At 43.6% G+C, this 25,413-nt stretch overlaps 1 protein-coding gene across 1 annotated transcript; it reads right to left on the minus strand.

Annotated features, from left to right (window-relative positions):
* Positions 1 to 497: 497 nt before the first annotated feature.
* On the minus strand, positions 498 to 25,413 carry NLRP9 (NLR family pyrin domain containing 9). The gene is made up of 9 exons (XM_005902693.2): positions 25,063 to 25,413; positions 20,728 to 22,291; positions 15,348 to 15,509; positions 9,726 to 9,893; positions 8,303 to 8,473; positions 5,791 to 5,961; positions 3,124 to 3,294; positions 2,175 to 2,345; positions 498 to 807 (listed from the first exon to the last, which is right to left on the minus strand). Exons 1-9 carry the CDS (start codon positions 25,340 to 25,342, stop codon positions 675 to 677), a joined length of 2,991 nt encoding a protein of 996 aa, XP_005902755.2. The 5' UTR covers positions 25,343 to 25,413; the 3' UTR covers positions 498 to 674.

Genomic DNA, 25,413 nt, shown 5'->3' on the forward strand with positions numbered 1-25,413 from the left:
CATTACCATACGTAAAACAGAATAACCAGTGGGAGTTTGGGGTATGACACAGGGTACCCAAGCCGGTGCTGTGTGACAACCTTGAGGGATGGGGGGAAGGGAGGTGGGAGGGAGTTCAGGATGAGGGGGACACATGTATACCTGTGGCCGATTCAAACTGCTATATGGCAGAAACCATCACAATACTGTCAAGTAATTATCCTCCAATTAAAATAAATAAAAACAAAAACACTAAATTTGGACAAACTCAAAGTGAAAGGCGTGAGTGGGATGTTAGATGTAGGGAATAAATTCTAAAATCTAGAGACACATCCTAGCAGCAGTTCTATGTCAGAAGTGTCAGACGATCATGGTTCCTTCAACCCCAAGCTCCTACATTCCCGAGAAATCTGGTAAGAAAATAAAGTCATGCTTTCCCAAGTGTTTACATGTAATGTATTTTTTTTTCTTCTACACATTGCAAGGCAGGATAGGAACTTTAATGGGAGGTAGAGGATTTAGGCACAGATAGTCAACCCCACAATCGTATCACTACAATACTGTGAAGGAAGAGCTTCAAAATCATCAACTGGCCCTGATGAACCATTTACATGACAGGGTGTGTCAGGAGGGGAGATGCCAAAGTGACCGAGGGGGACACCTTTGTGAGAAGATTACTTCAGGACATGCTCTTGTCAGACAAGTATACCCCTGCGTCTGCCCTCGTCATCAGTCCAGAGATGGTGTGAAATGATGAGGTTGGGGTTCATCTCTTCCACCTGCGTCAGCATCATCTTAATCTCCTCATCATATGAAGATTTGTTCAGGCTGAGAAAATACAAAAAGAAAAGCTGTGTTGACTTGATACATGATTGCTGCCCTCTCTACACCCCAATAGCTAGTTCCCTTCACTCTTTCCTGGGAGAGTTGTACCAAGGATGCACAAAATCCTTCCTAGAGACTAGGAGAGTGAGCAAGAGGGGTGTGAACCATTTGTCCCTCCCCTGCAGGTCATCAGGGTCTTGGTAAATGGAAGGCACTCAGATGTTCATCCTATGGAAGTCAGCTACACACACTCTAAATGCAAACATAATGTTCCTCAAACTTATGGTTGCCAGAGGGGAAGGATGGAGGGAAGGGATAGTCTGGGAGTTTGGGATGGATATGTACACACCGCTATATTTAAAATGGAGAACCAACAAGGACCTACTGTAGAGCGCAGGGAACCCTGCTCAGTGCTACGTGGCAGTCTGGATGGGAGGGGAGTTTGGAGGCGGATGGGTACGTGTACATGTATGGCTGAGTCCCTTCACTGTTCACCTGAAACTATCACGTTTGTTAATTGGCTGTACCCCAGTACAAAATACAAAGTTTAAAAGGAAAAAAAAACATAATGTTCCAAACAATATTGACTCCTGCTCTTCAGGAAATGTACTTCTGTGCCAAGACCCTGCTCTGTCCTTGATGGAAACCCTCCTGGCTCTGAGCTGCAGTTGCACTTTTTCAGGCAAATTAAGTAGGAGATGGTGTTTTTAGTAAAGGAGTCATTCTTACCTGGAGGTGATTCTGGTTGTCAGGGGACATTTGACAATACCAGGAGCCTTTAAAAAAACTTCAGGTGATAGATACGATGGACATTCTTTTTTTAAAGTTAATTCAAATGTTACGAGATATACCTGACATACAACACTGTGTAAGGTTAAGGTTGCAACACGTTGGTTTGATATGTTTATACACTGCAAAGTGCTTACCATCAGAGCGTTAGCTAGCGTCTCTACCACATCACACAATCTCTCTCTTTGGGCGGTGAGAGCAATTAAAATCTTGTCTCAGCAATTTTGAAGGGTTTTTTTTTCCTGGTGCTGGAGGGGCATGTGGCTTTCAGGATCTCAGTTCCCTGACCAGAGATTGAAGCCGGGCCACAACAATGAAAGTGCAGAAGCCTAATCACCAGAGCAGCATGGGAGTGCCTAAAGCTTGTATTTCTGGTCATCATCTCTCAAGGAGGTGCTCCAGGGAACACAACGAGTGGGTTGAGACCAGAGACGCTCGACCAACATCCTTCGATGCACAGGACAGCCACCCCCAGCAAAGAAGTCTCCAGCTCATGTCAATGGTGCCGAGACTGCACAAACCTACGGTGGTCCCACCTCCCTCGGGGGTCACTCATCACCGAGGGAACAGCATCCACTCACCCGAGCACTTGCAGGCTGCACTCCAGACTGACCAAGGCTTCACACAGCACCGCCGCCCCATCATAGTCCAGGGTGATCCATTCCAGGTTCACGCAAGTCAGCGATTTGCAGGTGGTGAGAGCCGAGGCTAGGTCCTCACAAGAGGCAGGGCTGAGTTCGCAGGCCTCCAGCCTGCACAGGGGGACACACCAGCATGAGGTGGGCTGGCGTACACACCACCTCGAGGTGCCAAGGCCACGCCTCTGAGAAGAGACATTCAGTCTGGACAAGTGGGTCTCAACTGGGGCACATGTGTGCCTGCAGACATCTGACACATGCGAGGAGTCCTGCTAGCCTCCCGTGGGTGGAGGGAGGCCAGAGTTACAGCGAAACCTCCCTCAATGCACAGGACAGCTCACTTCCCCACCCCAGCAAGAAACCACCCAGTCCCAGGGCTTCCCTGGTAGCTCAGTGGTGAAGAATACGCCTGCCAATGCAGGAGACACGGGTTCAATCCCTGGTCCAGGAAGATCCCACATGCCACGGAGCAACCAAGTCTGTGAGCCACAACTACTGAGCCTGTGCTATCGAGACTGGAATCCACAACTGCTGAAGCCTGTGTGCCCTGCAGCCTGTGCTCCACAAGAGAAGCCACTGCAAAGAGAAGCCCGTGCACCCCAAGTAGAGAGTGGGACCCGCTCGCCCCCACTGGCTGCAGTCAGAGAAAGCCCGTGCACAGCAATGAAGGCCCAGAGCAGCCAAATAAACAGATAAAACTATATATGAAAAACAAAACCACCAAGTCCCACAAGTCAGCCCGTGGCAAGCTGGAGCAAACCCTGGTTTCATGGCTGGCATTTATTGCTTCACTGCACTTGTTTCTAAACTTGCATCCCGTTCGTCCCTTTCATTCTCCAGCTTTTCTTCTTCTTGAAATAGGTAAGCTTTCCCACCATCCATGGACACTCACCCAAGGTTCTCTAATTTACACTTAGGATGCTTCAAAGCTTTACATAACTGTTTGGCGCCAGCATTGTATATCTTATTGTTGCCTAGTTTCAGGGTTTTCAGTTTTTCACTGTGGATAAGAACGGTAGCGATGTCCACACAGCAAACAGAAGTGAAGTAGCAATTCATCAACCTAGAGGGAAAAAAAACACAAACGTATCTGACCCTGAGGTCCAATCTGAAATGGCTTCACTTACGCTCACTTATTCCTGTAAAGGAAGAAATACTCAAGTGTTCCTGAGATGACGACGATGGTAACAATGATGATGGATATGATACCAGAGACGACGACGAGACGATAGAGAAGACGGTGATGATGATGACAGATGAGAAAGACGATAGAGATGGCCATGATGATGACAGAGATGATGGAGACGACGACAGAGGTGATGATAGAGATGATGATGAGACACAACGCAGCTCCTCCACTTTCTGCCCTCTGCCCGACCCTGGGCTCCCTGCACTCTCCTTCCTGCCCAGTCTCTCCCCTCAGGGACCTCTGTTCTTGCTGGTTCTAATGCTCTTTATCCAAGTATATGCCGAGTTATCCCCCTACTTCCTTCAAGTCTCTGTATACACAGCACGTTTTGGGAAGGACTTCACTGAATATCTCACATAATTTGATGTCTCCTGTGTATCTCCTGTCTCCAAGTTCACGGCTCCTCACAGTATTGTGCCCCACCCACACAGTATGCAAGTGTGTATACAGAACATACATGCATACATATGTACATACTGTAAATCTGATAAACATGTATCTGTGTAGGCAAGCACGTGAACACATGTATAAACACATTTATACACACATATATGTCTGCTATGTACATATATGGAATACATATAGAGTGTGTATATGTGTGTCTATGTTCTCAAGCAGGAATGATTTTTGCTTCCTGCCCCCAGGCAACACTGGGCAGTGCCTGGGGACATTTTTTGGCTTGCCACACAGGGACAGGGAGCTACCACCATCCTACAGGGCACTGGACAGTCGCCCTCCCCAGGAAAAAACTGTCTCAGCCAAAATGTCAACAGTTGACATGCTGTTGTTCTTGTTGTTTAGTTGCAAAGTTGTGTCCGATTCTTTGTGTTCCCGTGGACTGCAGCACACCAAGCTTCCCTGTCCTTCACTGTCTCCCAGAGTGTGCTCAAATTGTTGACATGTACACACTACCATATATAAAACAGACAACTAACAAAGACCTACTCTCCAGCACAGGGAACCACTCAGCGCTCTGTGGTGACCTGAGTGGGAAGGAAATCCAAGAGGGGATATATGCACACACTTAGCTGACTCACTTTTCTTACAGTAGGAAACAACACAACATTGTAAAGCAAATATACTATAATAAAAATTGAAAAAAAACAGATGAGTGGATAAAGAAGTTGTGGTACATATATACAATGGAATATTACTCAGCCACAAAAAGGAACGCATTTGAGTCCGTTGTAATTAGGTGGATGAACCTAGAGCCTGATATACAGAGTAAAGTAAGTCAGAAAGAGAAAAACAAGTATCAAATAATATATGCACATCTTAAGAATCTAGAAAAAACAGCACTGATGAGCCTATTTACAGAGAAGAAATGGAGATGCAGACGGAGAGAATGGCCTGGTGGGCACAGTGGTGGGCACAAGGAGAGGATGGTAGGGAAAACTGACAAGGAAGCATTGACACATATAGACTGCTGCTGCTGCTGCTGCTAAGTCACTTCAGTCGTGCCCGACTCTTTGCGACCCCAGAGACGGCAGCCCACCAGGCTCCTCTGTCCCTGGGATTCTCCAGGCAAGAACACCGGAGTGGGTTGCCATTTCCTTCTCCAATGCATCAGAGTGAAAAGTGAAAGTGAAGTCGCTCAGTCGTGTCCGACTCTTCAGCGATCCCAAGGACTGTAGCCCACCAGGCTCCTCCGTCCATGGGATTTTCCAGGCAAGAGTACTGGAGTGGGGTGCCATTGCCTTCTCCGACATATAGAGTGCCACGTATAAAACGGGCTTCCCTGGTGGCTCAGACGGGAAAAAATCTGCCTGCACCGCGGGAGACCTGGGTTCGATTGCTGGGTTGGGAAGATCCCCTGGAGGAGGGCATGACAACCCACTCCAATATTCTTGCCTGGAGAATCCCCATGGACAGAGGAGCCTGGCGGGCTACAGTGCATGGGGTTGCAAAGAGTTGGACACGACTGAGCGACTAAGCAAGCACAACATGTATAAATCAGATAGCTAGTGGGAAGCTGCTGTATAGCACAGGGAGCTCAGCCTGGCGCTCTGTGATGACCAAGGTGGGTGGGATGAGGGGAAGAGGCTAAAGAGCAAGGAGATTATATATATAATTATGACTGATTCACATTGATGTGTGGCAGAGACCACCACAATACTGTAAAGCAATTATTCTGCAATAAAAAAAAATCAATTTGAAGAGGTAGAGTAAAAAAAAAAAAGTAGACACATCTGTCAGCCAGGAAGCCCCAGAAGTATCAGGTGGGGTAATCACTGAGCCTTGCTTTTTTTTTTTTTTTTTTTTTTCAGAAGACTCCATGCTTTTCCTCTCTTCCTGTTCCTTTCCTGGGCTGCCAAGAGCCAAAAATCAAAATCAAACACTGACATTCAAACAAACCCCAGCCAGGCGTACCATAACTCCTGTAGGTTGCAGCTTGGGTGCTTCAGTGATTCACACAAAGTTGTCACTCCCTCATCTTTCAGGACGTTTGACCCCAGGTCGAGAAAAGTCAGGGATCTGTTGTACAGAAGGACTTGGGAGAGGTGGTCACAGGCTGCGGAGGAGAAGCAACAGTGCGACAATCTGCAAAGACACACACATCGTCCGTCAACCTGCGCAAGTTCTATGTTCTCGTTCACTCGCTCAGTCATGTCCTACTCTTTGCAACTCCACGGACTGTAGCCCTTCAGGTTCCTCTGTCCATGGGATTTCCCAGGCAAGAATACTGGAGTGGGTTGGCATTTCCTCCTCCAGGGGGTCTTCCTGACCCAGGGATAGAAACCAAGTCTCCTGCACTGGCAAGCGGATTCTTCACCACTGCGCCACCTGGCAGGCCCACATAAGCTTGATAGGGTAATCTTTTCATGAAACTACATGTAAAAACTTTCTTGTACTCTGTGGTCATTTAGAAAAATAAGAAGATTAAAATGTGTAGCAGAGGTGACATCCCTGAGGGTACAGTGCACAGGAATCCACCTGCCAATGAAGGGGAGATAGGTTTGATCCCTGGTCCGGGAAGATCCCATATGCCTCGGAGCAATGAAGCCTGTGAGCCACAACTCCTGAGCCTGTGCTCGCAACAAGAGAAGCCACTGCTCACCGTCACTAGGGCCGTGAAGACCCAGCATGACCAAAAATAAATTAAAAAAATTTTTTTTAATGTGTAGCAAGGGGAATCTAAAAAGAAATGATACAAATGAACTTAGGTACAAAACAGAAAGAGACTCACAGACTTAGAGAAAGAACTATGGTCAGGTGGGAAGGGATAATCAGGGAGTTTGGGACAAACATGTACACACTGCTGTATTTAAAATGGAGAACCAACAAGGGCCTACTGTAGAGCACAGGGAACACTGTGGCAGCCTGGAAGGGAGGGGGGTTTGGGCAGAGAACGGATACATGTATATGTATGGCTGAGTCCCTTTGCTGTCCACCTGAAACTATCAGAACATTGCTAATCAGCAATAATCCAATACAAAATAAAAAGTTAAAAAAAGAAAATGTAAGACTTTAACGGTCACTTAATATAATCTCCAAATGTTCCATGACTCTACAATTATGCCTTCCCTAAATATCTCCACTTTCTGCCATTTTACGTTATACTGAATTAATACCTTGCATCAAAAATTTTAAGTTCTAAGGTTTGTTATAAATAGACTTTTCATATTTTTTTTTATTTATTAGCCAATTGACTTTACAAAAAACTCAATGCTTTCTATTAGACTATAAATTTGCCCATTTTGCAGAATTCTGACCTAGTGGAATATATTTTTAAAATCTGCACATTTGTTTAAAATGGTATTATACATTTAAATATTAAAAATATTAACTATTTGGGGGAAAAAAAAAGGTTTAACATTAGGGAGATGGGGTAAGGGCTATAAGAGAATTTTTGTGCTATTTTTCCAACTTTGTTCCAAGCCTAAAACTAGTTCAAAATAAAAAGTATAGAAATAGGTTGAACATTTTTTCTTTTAAAATTACTAGTGACTTTCTTGCATCTTCAGTAGTCTTTCATTTTTATGGAATAAAGATTCAACTTTAAAAACAAAAAAAGTTAAATGATGTATTTTAAAGAACTCTTAGATAAATATATCCCACTTAAATTACCAGCTATTGAATACGCTTTAATTTACTGAATAATACCAGGCAAGATTTAATAGCCAAGTCCTTTCATCTTCCAATATGTAATTTCTTTTGTGCCTCTAAATATTTCTTGGTCTAAATCGTTATAGTTCAGAGTTTTCCCTTATTTTTTTTTAATAGTTTGGTTTTAATGTTTAATGTTCCTGGAACTTATTTTAGTATTGACTTTTTTATAATCTAAAAAAAAATCATCTCAGTAACAATATTCTAGCCTTCTATTGTAAATGCCACTTTGTGTGTGCATGTAATACTTATGTCTATACACACACCTGTGTACACCACGCACACACACAAAAGCTTTGTTTCTAGCCTACTATTCACTTCCATACACTTGGGCGTGCTTGCTCCCTTCCCCCACTTTAAGGTATTCTTTTGAAATTAACACTAAGTTTCTCCTGTGGCCCCCCTGGGTAAATAGACAACCCTTTCTATTGCCACCGACAAAGAATCAGTGTGGTTTATAGAAACTCCAGGCAAGAAAGAGGTGGGGACACTGGGGGTGGGGAGGGGTCCAGTGATAACCGAGGACGTGTGAAGCCCCACACCTGCAAGTAATCAGATGAATCCCCCCCACCAAGCACCCAGTATACCTACAGAAGCACCAACCGTCTTTGATAACCAGGGCACCAAGCTGGATGCTAAGGGCTCGTCTTGCGTCTCTAGAATTCATCAGTTCAACCCCAGGCTCCCCTGCGGGGCAAGCCCGCTTCGCTGGACCGTGGTGTGAGGGCGGTCCGCGGCCGTCCCCTGCAGGCTCCCCTCCCCGACACCGACTCACAGCAGCGCCTCCAGGGCACAGTCTGGGTTCTTCAGGGCCTCACACAGCACCAGCACCCCATCGTCCTTCAGGGCGTTCTCGCACAAGGAGAGAAGCTTCAGCTTCTTGTTGTGGACGAGAACAGAGGCGATGTCTTCGCAGGCTTCACCCGTGATATCACACTTCCCCAGCCTGCGGGAGAGACGGGTGGTGGGGGGCGGCCGGGATGTTTACAGGGTGTCTGGGCAACTGGCCCTGGACCACATCAGGGCCCCCAATCCACACCTGCCAACTCCAGACTCTTTAAAAAGCAGAGGTAATTACACGATTCTCTGCATGAATCCCTGTTGCTTTCCACTCAAATTACAAATGCTTTCAAATTGTGGTGCTGGAGAAGACTCTGGAGAGTCCCTTGGACAGCAAGGAGATCAAACCAGTCAGTCCTAAAGGAAATCAATCCTGAATAGTTATTGGAAGGACTGATTCTGAAGCTGAAGATCCAATACTTTGGCCACCTGATGTGAAGAGCCAACTCATTGGAAAAGACCTTGATGCTGGGAAAGATGGAAGGCAGGAAGAGAAGGGGGCAACAGAGGATGAGATGGTTGGATGGCATCACCGACTCAATGGACATGAGAGAGATAGTGAAGAATGGATCTGGGAGATAGTGAAGGACAGGGAAGCTTGGGGTGCTGTAGTTCATGGGGTCGCAAAGAGTCGGACACAAGTTAGCCACTGAACAACAACAACAAAGCAAGCCTGTATGTTCAAACAACCCTTATGCATGGACCCTTCCTCTCCCTCCTGATGAATCTTGATAGGTGAAATTAACCAAGTGCACGTGATCTGTCAGTCATATTACTGGTGGAGAGAAGAGTGTGTCTTCTTGGTGGATTTAACAAGTTGCTTTTGTTTATTGCTATTTCTACTACTTCTCTTTGTTCTTCCTGCTGAAAAAAAGACTGAGTCTGTTGAGAAATCCCCCAATGAGACTAAAGGCATCCCAGATAATTTTCAGGAGAAAGCAATGATTTGGGGGAAATTACTTTCCCTCTATCCTCTATTATCTGCCAGATTCCAAGATGACATTTGTGATCATCCACAAACCTTTCTCATTTTAAGTCTCTGTGACTGTCTTCAAGGGAAAAGAAATGGGAGTTATGGCTTTGGTAGGGTTGGTTGAGAGGAGAGTCAAGGAGCATCAGATAAGGCATCTGTGAGGTCATTCAAGTGAGCACAAAAGAAAAGATGGGACAGACCTTCTGAGAGGAAGCTTTGCCCTTGAGAACCCATCCATGCTCATCTTAGTAGGAGGTCTACTGATACTGAGATGGACGTGGTGAAACATGCGAGAGACCACGGCAGGAAGGGAGATAGGCGTGTTCAATCTGCCGAGTTCACACAGGGAAAAATCTACATCACAGAGGACAACCCCAAGACTTACATGAGTTCCTCTATGTTGCACATTGGGTGTTTCAGCGCCTCACACAGCTGCCTGGCATCCATACGGGAGAGGCTGCTGCCATAGAAGTTCAGGTGCTTCAAATGAGGGTTATGAAGAATGGCCTTAAATAATTCTAGGCTATTTGCCAGATTCGAAGCAAAGTTACACCTACAAAAGAGGAAGAGACACAGTAACTCATGCAATGAAGTCCAAAGCAAGATACCTCTTACACAATTCTTCCTACTTGTCATGCTTAGGCTCCTAATACGTTTTTTTTAATATCTGGTTTGTTATTGTTCAGTCACTAAGTCATGTCCAACGCTTTGCAACCCCATGGAATGCAGCACACCAGGTTCTCCTGTCCTTTACTATCTCCCAGAGTTTGCTCAAATTCATGTCCATTGAGTAGGTGATGCTATCGAACCATCTCATCCTCTGCCGCCCTCTTCTCCTTTTGTCTTCAATCTTTCCCAGCTTCAGAATTTTTTCCAATAATTTGGCTCTTCTGGTTGTGAATGTGTGTGTGCGTGCGTTAAGTCACTTCACTATGTCTGACTCTTTTCGACTCCACAGACTGTAGCCCACCAGGATCCTCTGTCCGTAGGATTCTCCAGGCAAGAATACTGGGGTGGGTTGCCATGACCTTCCTGTCCCAGGGATTGAACCCGTGTCTCTTATGTCTCCTGCACTGGCAGTCGGGTTCCTTACCAGTTGCACCATCTGGGAAGCCTTCTTCTGGTTATTCCCGCCTATGAATTCTTTCTGGGATCTTCGGACATCAGGTGCTTAGAGGTCTCCTGTTTCTGCCTAGTCCCTCCACTTCTGCATTCCACCACAGATATTATAAGGAAGCCAGACTGAGCCCATGTTAAATTCCAGGCACCATGTCTGTGCCTCTCTGCACTCCTATATCTGGCAATACCTCCCATGTCCAAACAAGATTGTCTTCCCCAAGGAAAAGATCATTTTGGTCTAAAATTTTTTAAGGGTTTTTTAAAAAGGAAACAATTTTTTAAAGTTTTCTTTAAAAAAATAAAACAAATTAAAGAAAGATGGTATATGCCCTGGTTGGAGACCCAGGCTCCTGAGGTTGAGAAAACTGGATTCAAATATTTGTTTTTCTCCTGGATATTCTGAAGGTTGGGTAAATTAACTTAATGGTGAAGGTTCATCACAAAACAAGTAGATCATGATGGTTCAGAAATTACCATTTATTCTCCCCTCTGATAGAGGAATGGATAAAGAAGATGTGTTACATTCCATATACATAATGGAATATTACTCAGCCATTAAAAAGAAATGAAATAATACCATCTGCAGCAACATGGATGGAGCCAGGGCATGTCATAATGAGTGAAGTCAGTCAGACAGAGAATGAGAGATACTGTATGACATCCCTTACATGTGGAATCTAAAAAGAAATGATACAAATGAACTTACTTACAAAATAGAAAGAGAGTCACAGACTTAAAGAAATGATACAAATGAACTTACTTACAAAATAGAAAGAGAGTCACAGACTTAAGAGAATGGACTTATGGTTGCCAGAGGGGAAGGGATAGTTACGGACTTTGGGGTGGACAGGTACACACTGCTATATTTAAAATGGATAACCAACAAGAACCTACTGTAGAGCACAAGGAACTCTGTTCAGTGTTATGTGGGAGCCTGGAGGGGAAGGGGCTTGGGGGAGAATGGATACCTGTATCTGTATGGCTAAGTCCCTTTGCTGTTCACCTAAAACTACCTCAACATTGTTAATCGTCTCTACCCCAACACAAAATAAAAAGTTCTTAAAAAAAAAAAAAAAAAAAAAACTCTAGGTATGATGATAATTCATTTCTGTGTACGCTGAAGAGGAACTGTTTTCCTCATTTTGGAACCCCAGGGTCCTTGGAAGGACATGCACATTTTCTTTCACACCTTCACTCAGGCGGTTTCAGATAACCTGGTCTCCTCCTTTACAGAGTCATCTGCCCCGTTTAAAATCAACAACCAATCTCTCAATTAGAAGACCACTGCTGCTGCTGCTGCTAAGTCGTTTCCAGTTGTTTCTGACTCTGTGCGACCCCATAGAGAGCATCTCACCAGGCTCCCCCGTCCCTGGGATTCTCCAGGCAAGAACACTGGAGTGGGTTGCCATTTCCTTCTCTAACACATGAAAGTGAAAAGTGAAAATGAAGTCGCTCAGTCGTGTCGGACTCTTAGCGACCCCATGGACTTCAGCCTACCAGGCTCCTCCGTCCATGGGATTTTCCAGGCAAGAGTACTGGAGTGGGGTGCCATTGCCTTCTCCGTATAAGACCACTAGTCCTCGTTTTTCAATAAACTGTATATACTGGAGAAGACTCTCGAGAGTCCAAGGAGATCAAACCAGTCAGTGCTAAAGGAAATCAGTCCTGAATATTCACTGGAAGGACTGATGCTGAAGCTGAAGCTCCAATACTTTGGCCACCTGATGTGAAAAGCCGATTCACTGGAAAAGACCTTGATGCTGGGAAAGATGGAAGGCAGGAGGAGAAGGGGACGACAGAGGATGAGATGATTGGATGGCATCACCGACTCAATGGACATGAGTTTGAGCAAACTCCGGGAGATAGTGAAGGACAGGGGAGCCTGGCATGCTGCAGTCCATGGGGTCTCAAAGAGTTGGACGCGACTTTGTGACTGAACAACAACAACTGAACTGAAGTATGAGCAAGTCAGTCCCCTACTTTATTTTTGGCAGAGCTTCCAGAAGAAATAAAACAACAACACTGCGATGAGGTCCATTTTTTACTATCCATGCAGGATCTAGAGCAATTCATTTATAAGTCCATTTCTTTCTGTGAAATGAATAAACCACTTCCAGAATGCAAGGATCCATACATTCATTCGACCTCAGTTTAAAGAGCGCCTGGAAAACTCGGTATTTTGCTGGCTGCTGGAGACATCAGGGTAAACAAGAGAGAGATCTTTTCCCTCTTCATGGTGAATTAGTCAGAGAAACACTGTGTCTCAAGACCACCCCCAGCTGTGGTGGGTTCCTAGACTCACAAGTTTTGGTATATAGCAAGAAGCGACACTTAAGCTGAAGGAGGAGTTAAATTTAGCTTGAAAGTGATAAGTTTGCGGGGTTGAAGACAACAGGATGGCATAGGGCAAACCAAGTTACTCAAAGTATCAGAGAAGGCCATCATCAAAAAATCTGCAAATAATCAATGCTGGAGAGGCTGTGGAGAGAAGGGAGTCCTCGGCCACCTCATGCGAAGAGTTGACTCACTGGAAAAGACTCTGATGCTGGGAAGGATTGGGGGCAGGAGAAAAAGGGGACGACAGAGGATGAGATGGCTGGATGGCATCACCGACTCAATGGACGTGAGTTTGAGTGAACTCTGGGAGTTGGTGATGGACAGGGAGGCCTGGCGTGCTGCAGTTCATGGGGTTGCAAAGAGTCGGACACGATTGAGTGACTGAACTGAACTGAACGAAGGAGAACAGAATGGAGATTTTAGGTTTTAACCTAAAAACAGAGCTACCATGTGATCCAGCAATTCCACTCCTGGGTATGCATCCACAGAAAACCATAATTTGAAAAGGCACAAGTACCCCAGTGTTCATAGCAGCAGTATTCACAATAGCCAAGACATGAAAGCAACCTAAATGTCCATCGACAGATGAACGGATAAAGACGACGTGGTCCATATATACAATGGAATACTACTCAGCCGTAAAAAGAAGGAAACCATGCCTTTGCAGCAACATGGACGGACCTAGAGATGATCATACTAAGTAGTGAGACAGAGAAAGACAAATACCACGTGACATCACTCATATGTGGAATCTTTAAAAAAAAATGATACAAAGAAACTTATTAGCAAAGCAGGAATAGGCTCACAGACTTCAAAAACAAACTTATGGTTACCAAAGGGGAAAGGTCGGGGGGGGGTGGGGATAAATTAGGAGTTTGAGATTAACACAAACGCACTCCTGTTTACAAAATAGATAACCAACAAGGACCCTCTGTGTAGCACAGGGAACTCTACTCAGTACTCTGTGATGATCTGTATGGGAAAAGCATCTGAAAAGAGTGGATACATGTATGTGTGCCTGTGTGCTAAGTTGCTTCACTCCGGTCCAACTCTTTGTGGCCCCAGGGGCTGTAGCCCGCCAGGCTCCTCTGCCCATGGGATTCTCCAGGCAAGAATACTGGAGTGGGGTGCCATGCCCTCCTCAAAGGATCTTCCCAACCCAGGGATCGAACCTGAGTCTCTTACGTCTCCTGCATTGGCACACAGGTTCTTTACCACTAGCAGCACCTGGGAAGCCAAGATATATGTATATGCATGTATGTGTGCATGTACGTATATGTGTGTGTGTGTGTGTGTGTGTGTGTATTTAACTAATTTTGCTGTGCACCTAAACTAACACAACAATGTGAATCAACTACAGTTCAATATAATATAAAAGTTAAATTTGAAAAATTACACAGAAAAAAGTACAATTCTGTACATAAAGGCAGGCTCTCCATTAGAGAAACATCTCCTCTCCTTGACTTCTTAGCTGTCATAAAAAGCAGTCTTTCCACCATAGAAAGAAAAGCATCAGGGAATTACTGTGATCTTCACTATGCTTCTGGTATTTGTTTTGTAAAAAGGTCATAACGAAATTGTTATAAGGATTACAAGACAGAGATGGTGCATATAAAGCAACCAGCTCCGGGCCTAAGAATTGTTCTATACACACTACCCATTCTATGCTATTCTTATTATTTCTCTCTCTTATGAACTTAAGGCTCTTTTACCACCTGTCCTCAGCACCTTCCTCCACCATTTCCTGGGAAACATCTATTCTCAATCCATTGGCATCCAAGCAAACACCAGCTATCAGGACTATCTGCTCTTGGGCTCCCCAAGCAAGTTTTATGTCACAGTTAAAACATGTGTGACAGAGAAACTGAAATGGGGGCCTCAGTGCAAACACACCACTAGACCAAAACACACAGTTGTGTCACCCAGAGGTAACACCAAGTTCCCCAAAATGCCAATTCTGCTTCTGAAACAAAACAAGATTTCTCTGGGCTTCCCATGTGGCTCAGTGGTAAAGAACCTGCCTGCCAATGCAGGAGACGCAGGTTCAATCCCTGGGTCGGGAAGACCCCTGAAGGAGGGCACAGCAACCCACTCCAGTGGGTTGCCTGGAGAATCTCATGGACAGAGGAGCCTGGCAGCAGGCTACAGTCCGCGGGCTCGCAGAGTCAGACACAACTGAGTGACTAAACAGCAACAACAAGATTTTTCCAAGTCAGCATGAACTCCACAGCTAATCGTCTGCACACAAGTGAGGTGATGCCGTGGGAAGGAAGGTCTAATTCTAGGGACCACTCACAGCAGAAAAAAGGAAAATCTGTCCTTTCTCACCCAGGCTCTGTAACCTGGCAACCAAGCTTCTTGAGCGAATGTCTTCAAGTCTTCCTGTTTGCCCAGTTTGTGTCTCACTCAGTGAAACATCTTAAATCAAGAAAAGCGCTCAGAATTTGCTTTTGACACATGGGATTGTAGCTCGGGTTTTCAAAAGAAAACAGAGTGGGAAAAAAATGACACCCTGCTACTGACTTAAAGAACAGGTGAAGATCCAACTTACACGAACTTGCGGAGTTTACAGACGGGTTGAGATAGCGTCCTGCAGAGAACAGCCAGAGAGGCCTCATCGAACTGACAGTTCTCCAGATTTAGTATCTCGAAGTCCTCGCTGGCAGTGAATGCTGAGCACACATCCCGCCAGAGGGTGAGCTTCTCGATGGTGCTGTGGGAAGACAAATACCATGATTCTTCCATGGCTCCACTCAACTCACTCCTTAAACCGCTAAAAATAGGGCTTCCATCCCTGATGGCTCAGTGGTAAAGAATCACCAATGCAAGAGACACAAGTTTGATCCCAGATCTGGGAAGATCACGTGCCTTGGGGCAACTAAGCCCGTGTGCCATGACTACTAAGTCTGAGCTACTGAGCCCACGTGCTCTAGAGCCTGTGCTCTGCAACAAGAGAAGCCACTGCAATGAGAAGCCCGTACACTTCAACTAGAGAGGAGCCCCTGCTTACTACAATGAGAGAAAGCCTGCGGGCAGCAAACAAGGACCCAGCAAAGCCAAAAATAAACAAATTAATTTTTTTATAAAGCCAAAAATAGAGTTGCCATACAGTCCAGCAATTTCACTCCTGGGCACATATCTGGAGAAAACCAGATATACTCAAAAGGATACATGCACTCCTATGTTCACCACAGCACTGTTAACAATAGCCAAGACATGGAAGCAACGAAAATGTCCATCAACAGATGAATGGATAAAAGATGTAGTGTATATACATATACACAGATACACACAATGGAATATTACTCAGCCATTAAAAAAGAATGAAATAAGGCCGTTTGCAGCAACATGGACAGACATGGAGATTACCAAAGTAAGTGAAGTAAGTCAGGCAAGAGGAGGGCAAATATCATGGGATATTGCTTGTATGCAGAATCTAAAATAATACAAATGAACTTATTTACAAAACAGAAACAGATTTCAAAAACAAACTTACTGCTACCAAAGGGGAAATGTAGGGGGGGAGATAAATAAGGAATTTGGGATTGACACATATACACTACTACATATGTTTGTTCATTTGTTTTATCTTTTTGATTCCACATATAAGTGAAATTGTACAGTTCTTATCTTTCTCTGATTTATTTCACTAAGCATAATATCCTACAGATCCATCCATGCTGTCATAATTGGCAAGATATCGACTTTATGGCTGAGTAATATTCTATCTATCTATATCACATCTTTTTAAATTTATTTTTTAAGTAAAAGATAATTGCATTACAGAATTTGGTTGTTTTCCGTCAAACCTCAACATGAATCAGCCATAGGTCCCCTCCCTCTTGAACCTCCGTCCCATCTCCCTCCCCATCTCCCCGCTCTAGGTTGGTACAGAGACCCTGTTTGAGTTCCCTGAGACCTACAGAAAATTCACAAATTGGCTATCTATTTTACATATGGTAATATAAGTTTCCATGTAACTCTCTCCATACATCTCACCCTCTCCTCCCCACCCCCGTGTCCATAAGTCTGTCCCTTATTGTCTGTTTCTCCATTGCTGTCCTGCAAATAAATTCTTTGGTACCGTCTTTCTAGATTCCATATATATGTGTTAGTATACATACGTATACATATCACATCTTCTTTATTCATTCGTCTGTTGATGGACACCTAAGTTCTTTCCATACCTTAATAAGGCTGCTACGAACATTAGGGTAGATACAAAAGTCCTCATTATGGGCAAAATAATCTGTAACTATGTATGATGACAGATGTTAACTGGTCCTCAGATGGTAAAGAATCTGTCTGCAATGCGGGACACCTGGGTTCAATCCATGGGTCAGGAAGTTCCCCTGGAGAAGGGAATGGCAACCCACCCCTGTATTTTTGCTTGGAAAATTCCATGGGCCAGAGGAGCCTGGCACGCTGCAGTCCATGGGATTGCAAAGAACTGGACACAACTGAGTGACTAACACTTTCACTTTTCATGTATGGTAAAAGATATTAACTAGACTTACTGTGGTGACCATTTCACTATATATACAAATATTAAAAATTATGCTGCATACTTGAATCCAATATAATGTTGCGTGTCAATTATACATTTTTTTGGCCGTGCCACACAGCACATGGGATCTTAGTTCCCCAGTCAGGGATCAAACCCATGTCCCCTGCAATGGAAGCATGGAGTCTTAACCACCAGACCACTAGGGAAGTCCCTCAACTATACATTAATTTTTTTTAATGACAATGAAAGACGGTATGTGTTTGAGAGCTAAAGTGTGAGCTGGGAGCCTGAGCCTAATGAAAGAATGCAAGTTAAAATCAGCCCAGGGATGCAAGGATTCTTCAATATTCACAAATCAATCAATGTAATACACCACATTAACAAATTGAAAGAGAAAAACCATATGATTAGCAATAGATGCAGAGAAAGCCTTTGACAAAATTCAACATCCATTTATGATTAAAAACCTTCCAGAAAGCAGCCATAGAAGGAACATACCTCGATATAATAAAAGCCATATATGATAAGCCCACAGCAAACATTATCCTCAATGGTGAAAAACTGAAAGCATTTTCCCTAAAGTCAGGAACAAGACAAGGGTGCCCACTCTCACCACTACTATTCAACATAGTTTTGGAAGTTTTAGCCACAGCAATCAAAGAAGAAAAAGAAATAAAAGGAATCCAGATTAGAAAAGAAAAAGTAAAACTCTGTTTTCAGATGACATGATCCTCTACATAGAAAACCCTAAGGACACCATCAGAAAATTACTAGAGCTAATCAATGAATATAGTAAAGTTTCAGGGTATAAAATTAATACACAGAAATTCCTATACACTAACAATGAGAAAACAAAGAGAAATTAAGGAAACAATTCCTTTTACCATTGCAACGAAAAGAATAAAATACCTAGGAATAAATCTACCTAAAGAAACAAAAGACCTATATATAGAAAACTATAAAACACTGATGAAAGAAATCAAAGATGACACAAATAGATGGAGAAATATACCATGTTCTTGGATCAGAAGAATCAATATAGTGAAAGTGAGTATACTACCCAAAGCAATCTATAGATTCAATGCAACCCCTATCAAGCTACCAACGATATTTTTCACAGAACTAGAACAAATACTTTCACAATTTGTATAGAAATATTAAAAACCTTGAATAGCCAAAGCAATCTTGAGAAAGAAGAATGGAACTGGAGGAATCAACCTGCCTGACTTCAGGCTATATTACAAAGCTACAGTCATCAAGACAGTATGGTACTGGCACAAAGACAGAAATACAGGTCAATGGAACAAAATAGAAAGCCCAGAGATAAATCCACATACCTATAGACACTGTATCTTTGACAAAGGAGGCAAGAATATACAATGGAGAAAAGACAATCTCTTTAACAAGTGGTGCTGGGAAAACTGGTCAACCACTGTAAAAGAATGAAACTAGAACACTTTCTAACACCATACACAAAAATAAACTCAAAATGGATTAAAGATCTAAACGTAAGACCAGAAACTATAAAACTCCTAGAGGAAAACATAGGCAAAACCCTCTCTGACATAAATCACAGTAGGATCCTCTATGACCCACCTCCCAGAGTAATGGAAATAAAAGCAAAAATAAACAAATGGGACCCAATTAGATTTAAAAGCTTTTGCACAACGAAGGACACTATAAGCAAGGTGAAAAGACAGCCTTCAGAATGGGAGAAAATAATAGCAAATGAAGCAGCTGACAAAGAATTAATCTCAAAAATATATGAGCAGCTCCTGCAGCTCAATTCCAGAAAAATAAATGACCCAATCAAAAAATGGGCCAAAGAACTAGACAGACAGTTCTCCAAAGAAGACATACAGATGGCTAACAAACACATGAAAAGATGCTTAACATCACTCATTGTCAGAGAAATGCAAATCAAAACCACAATGAGGTACTACTTCACACCAGTCAGAATGGCTACGATCCAAAAGTCTACAAACAATAAATGCTGGAGAGGGTGTGGAGAAAAGGGAACCCTCTTACACTGTTGGTGGGAATGCAAACTAGTACAGCCACTATGGAGAACAGTGTGGAGATTCCTTAAAAAACTGGAAATAGAACTCCCATATGACCCAGCAATCCCACTGCTGGTCATACACACTGAGGAAACCAGAAGTGAAAGAGACATGTGTACCCCAATGTTCATTGCAGCACTGGTTATAATAGCCAGGACATGGAAGCAACCTAGATGTCCATTGGCAGATGAATGGATAAGAAAGCTGTGGCACATATACACAATGGAGTGTTACTCAGCTATTAAAAAGAATGCATTTGAATCAGTTCTAATGAGGTGGATGAAACCCGAGCCTATTATACAGAGTGAAGTAAACCAGAAAGAAAAACACCAATACAGTGTACTGATACATATATATTGAATTTAGAAAGATGGTAATGATGACCCTATATGCAAGACAGCAAAAGAGACACAGATGTAAAGAACAGACTTTCAGACTCTGTGGGAGAAGGCGAGGGTGGGTTGATGAAAGAATAGCATTGAAACATGTATATTATCATATGTGAAACAGATTGCCAGTCCAGGTTGGATGCATGAGACAGGGTGCTCAAGGCTGGTGCACTGGGATGACCCTGAGGGATGGATGGGGAGGGAGACGGGAGGGGGGTTCAGGATGGGGAACACATGTACACCCATGGCTGATTCATGTCAGTGTATGGCAAAAACCACTACAATATTGTAAAGTAATTAGCCTCCAATTAAAATCAATAAATCAATTTTTAAAAAATAAATAAAATCAGCAAAGAGAAAAGACACATTGGCAAAATCTGGAGGAAATCAGGCACAATCTTCTAAGTGTGCCTTCCCAGTGGAATTATCAGGATATGCTAAAATGCTATGGGGCGGGGTAGGGAGAAGCATTGTTCTGGCAACAATAAAAACTGCTTACCTTTCAACCTGACATTGGCCCTATGAAGATGCTGACCCCTATTTAAACAGATGGAAAAACTGAAGACTTACAGTTCATGGTCACAACACTAGCAAATAGCAGTGCAAGGACTCTAACCAATGTCTCTTTGACTACAAAAGTCACGTTTTTTAAGTACAGAAGTACAGTGTTTTATGAAATACCCATTGGGGGCTGGAAAGAAAATGAAAAGTGAGACTGTTAGTCACTCAGCTGTGTCTGACTCTGCAACCCCATGGACTGTAGCCCACCAGGTTCCTCTGTCCATGGAATTTCCCAGGCAAGAATATTACAGTTGGTTGCCATTCCCTTCTCCAGGGGATTGTCCCACCCAGGGATTGAACTCCGGTCTCCTGCACTACAGGTGGATTCTTTACCATCTGAGCTACCAGGGAAGCCTATCTGGGACTGGCACAAATCTGGCACGTAGGAGAGAGGGAATTAATACATGGACTTACTCTGAGATGCATCCAGACTCATCTGGGAAGACATGTTCCATACACAGGTGAAATTTCTGCAGACTATGGCAATGTCTCAGACAGGCTGCACATATTATCAGTTCCTCTTTGGTACCAATATAAATGTCAATGTCTTTGAAGAAATTCACCACTTGGGCTACAAATTCTGGGTCCTGGGTCTCAAACAAACAATTGAATAATGCCTGGAAACTCATCATGACATTATTGGGGTCACACTGACTTAAAGTGTCAAGACTTTGCGTTATTTCCTGCTTTATCTCTTTAGACAGTGGAAAACCAAAGGACGTCTCCAGCCTGTGGGTCATCCTTTCAGTTGAGAACACAAACAGGAATACTGCTGTCCAGGACAAGCGGGAGTAGTGTTCGCTCACGGCCCTGGTGATGAGCTGGGTCACATTTCCAATGACCGAGTGAGGTGGGTCCTTGGGTCGTGTGAACATGTAGAACATGGCGGCGCAAAATTCTTGGATACAGGTATGGATGAAGGCAAGGCAGTCACCACTCCTGTGAAGAAGTTTCATATCTAACCACATCGAGGTGTCCGATTCGGACACCCCGTTCCTCCTGAGGTCCTCAGGGCAAAACAGGAACGTGCAAGTCCACATACCCTCGGCAGCCAAGGTACACAGGCTTTTCAGACGGGCTCTTCTCTGCTTCAGTGGACAGGTCTCACTTCCTGATCTGAATACTTTTGTGAAGAAAGACACGTACAAACCAGTGATGGTTTCAGAGTCCAGCTCCAGGTCTTCTCCTTTCTCCAGCTGACACTTCAAGCTGGTACAGACCAGCCAACAGAGAAAGGGGCTCTGGCACAAGACGAAGAGTGAGCTCTTCTCCCTCACAAAACTGAAGGCTCTCGAGGATGCATCCTTCTCCTGGAAGTAATGAGAGAAATACAGTTTCCTTTGGTGCTCAGAGAACCCCAAGAGAAAGATGCATTTCATGTGCTTCAATAAGGAGTAGTTTTTTCTCATCCCCATCTTGCTGAGTGCAAGGAGCAGAGAGCATTCTGGGAGCATCTGTTTCTGCAGCAGGCTCTGCAGGACAACCTGCATGGACTGTGGCTGCTCCCAGTCTTCACAGAGGTCAGTGTTGCAATCCAAGTCAAACTTCAGTTCCTCCATGCCATCCAAGATAAAGAGGATTCTCTCTGGCTGGGAAAAGATGTCTTCAATGGGCTCTGAAGACTCAGGCCAGTCCCTGGAGAGCAGCTCCACCAGGCTCATGTCCGTCACACCATTCATTTCACGGCCTGTGAGGAAGAAGACGAACGAGAACCTGTCCCTCCATAGGTTTCCCTTGGCCCACTCCAGCATCACTTTTCTCAGAAAGGTTGTTTTTCCAATCCCTTCAGGACCGTGCAAGACCACAGTGGGTGAGGACTCTCCAGGCTTGAAGGCATCAAGGTAGACAGTGCTCAGGAGTTCGTACTCAATCTTTGTGGTCTCTTCGTAGAAATCTTCAGGAACCAGAAGGCAGGGCTCCTTCTCCCATAGGACTTGGAATTTCTGCTTCATGTGGCTTCTATATGGGTTTATCTTCTCTGAATTAACAGGGACAGAAGAGAAGACAATTAAAAAAAATACACCCCATATTTGGTACTGAGAACAAACCCTATGGATTTACTCAAACATATGCGCAAAGACTGATGTATGCCCATGGGGGACCAGGCTCATAAACTTTGGGGTTTTTTCTTATTTATTTTTATTAAAGTATAGTTGATGTACAATGTTGTTCATTTCTATTGTACAGCAAACTGATTCAGTTATACTTATATATTCATTCTTTTTTAATATTCTTTTCCATTATGGCTTATAGGATTTTTTTAATTAGAGGGTAATTACTTTATAATGTTGTGTTATTTCATGCTGTACAACAATGTGAATTAGTTATATGTTCTATGTCTCCTGCTTTGGCAGGTGGGTTCTTTGCTGTGGAGCCATCATGGAATCCCTAAATACGTGGGTCATCACAGAGCACCAAGCTGAGCTCCTCGCGCTACACAGCAGCTTCCCACTAGCTGTCTGTTTTACACATGGTGGTGTGTATATGTCAGTACTACTCTTTCAATTCATCCCGCCCTCACCTTCTCCCAATGTGTCCTAAGAACCTAGGAATAAAACTATCACACGGCCCAGAAATCCCACTGCTGGGCATAGACCTAGACAAAAACATAATCCCCCCCAAAAAATCTACCCCAGATTTTACACAGAATATGAACATCTGAGGATTACATTTCAAACTAGAAGAACACTATCTGCACAGTCAAGAATTCATAAGCACTGCTATTTAGGGATTCCATGATGGCTTAGCAGCAAAGAACCCACCTGCCAATGCAGGAGACATGGTCAATCCCTGGGTCAGAAAGACACTCTGGAGAAGGAAATGGCAACCCACTTCAGTATTCTTGCCTGGAGAATTCCATGGACAGAGGAGCCTGGTAGGCTATGGTACATGGGGTCACTAAGAGTCAGACACAACTGAACATGTATAAAACAGATAACCAGCAAGGACCTACTGCATAGCACAGGAAACTTTACTCATTACTTTGTAATAACTTATAAAGGAAAAGAATATGAAATATATATACCTTATATAATTTATGTACATATAATATTTATGTATATTGTGCATTATAATACATAATATATAAATTATATGTCAGAAAGATCCCCTGGAGAAAGAAATGGCAACCCACTCCAGTTTTTGTTGGCTGGGAAATCCCATGTTCAGAGGAGCCTGAAGGGCTACAGTCTATGGGGTTGCAAAGAATCAGACACAATTTGGCGACTAAACAACAACAAATTATTACTAACATATTTAATGTATAATATAAATTACATATTACATGGCTATACATCTGAAACTAACACAACATTCTAACATTATAAATCAACAATAATTCCTTTTAAGAAATCATAATAAAGCCATGAAAACAGATAAAAGAGAACCTTGAGAGCAGAAAAATAAAATCTAAAGAAATATTGGAAGAGTTTCCATGTTCATGAACTCCAATTTAAGATCAAACACTCAAAAATAAATTTAAATATATGTGTCTATATATATATAAGAGAAAAAAATTAATGAGTGATTTGTCTGGTATTTTGTCACTTTGTTTGCCAGGATTTACAATTCAACTGATCTTATTCTCTGAGGGGGAAAAAAATAGCGTACTTTCCCAAAGGAGGATGTAAAGCCCTTCAGTGAGTCAAAAATAACTGGTCCTGAATCAGATGTGTCCCTTTTGGAAACGTCATCTAACATGCGGGGACACTGTTAGGTCTGCATTTTTCTCATTTGCAAACCTCAGAGTCATGGTAAAAATGAAACGACATCACACATGAAAAGCGCTTCCTGTGGGAGCGGGGGCATCTGCTATCTCCTCATCTTAGGATTCTGCCTAGTTTCTTGTGCAAGTCTGGTGAAAAAGATGTGACCTGAATGGGAAAAGAACCTTTAAAAAAGTGGACACATGTACTTGTATAACTGAGTCACTTTGCTGTACAGCAGACAATAACACAACACTGCAAGTCAACTCTACTCCAATAAAAAAATATTTAATCAAAAGAAAGGTGGAGAGGGTGGCACAAATGGAGAGAGTAGCATGAAAACATTCCAGGTGTAAAACAGATAGCCAGTGGGAATTTGCTGTGTGATGCAGGGAACTCAAACTGGGTCTGTGTGACAACCCAGAGGGGTGGGATGAGGTGGGAGGTGGTAGGGAGGCTCAAGAAGAAGGGGACATGGGTATACCTATGGCTGATGCACGTTGATGTATGGCAGAAACCAACACAGTACTGTCGAGCAATTATCCTTCAATTAAAAAATAAAATTTTTTAAAAATTATTAAAAAAAAAAGAGTGGGTTAGAAGCTTCATGAAATTCCATCTCAGCAGTCCTGGTGACACAGATACTAAGCCCCAGGTGCTCAGTCGTGTCCGACTCTTTGCAACCCCATGAGCCCGCCAGGCTCCTCTCTGTCCATGGGATTCTCCAGGCAAGAATACTGGAGTGGGTTGCCATTTCCTTCTCCAGCGGATCTTTTAAACTAGCATTGACTCAGCTTGGAACAAAAAAACGAGGAGAAGACACTTAGATGAATGGTCTGAGGACATTATTCATCCACTCTGGCCCATGAATGACCAGAGCTGGCTTGAAATTCTACTATTTCCAAGGGTCCTACTGACCCGTAACACATTCTCAACAAATGGAGGCATGGCCACTAGCTCAGTAATGAAGTGACCTTCATTAGAAGCTCCCAGTAAACCAGCCACCCCCGGGGTCCCTGCTCCCCGTCCCTCCCAGGACACTTACGTCGGATCTCATTCCGAGCCTTCCTCCAGAGATCATCCCGACTGATCTGAAGAAACAGATTCAGGGTCACGTCCCAGGCTAGTTTTCCCGGGTAATGCTTGCTCAACAGCTTTGACACATTTTCTCGTGAAGCCTTCTTTAGTTCGGTCCACGGGATGGGCTTGAGTTTCAATTTCAGAGGTTCTTGCTTGAGGAGCTCCTTAAATTTCCAGAACTCTTCCTTTTTGAGCTCCTCCAGGTACCACAACAAGCCAAAGTCAGAAAAAAAAGATTCGGCCATCTTGTCACGGGATTGCGGAGCCGGACTTCTCCAGCCGGTAGGGGGAGGGGGAAATTCTCAAAAAGAAGCAA

This window comes from Bos mutus, chromosome 18 (assembly GCF_027580195.1).
Source record: "Bos mutus isolate GX-2022 chromosome 18, NWIPB_WYAK_1.1, whole genome shotgun sequence".
Taxonomy (NCBI): domain Eukaryota; kingdom Metazoa; phylum Chordata; class Mammalia; order Artiodactyla; family Bovidae; genus Bos; species Bos mutus.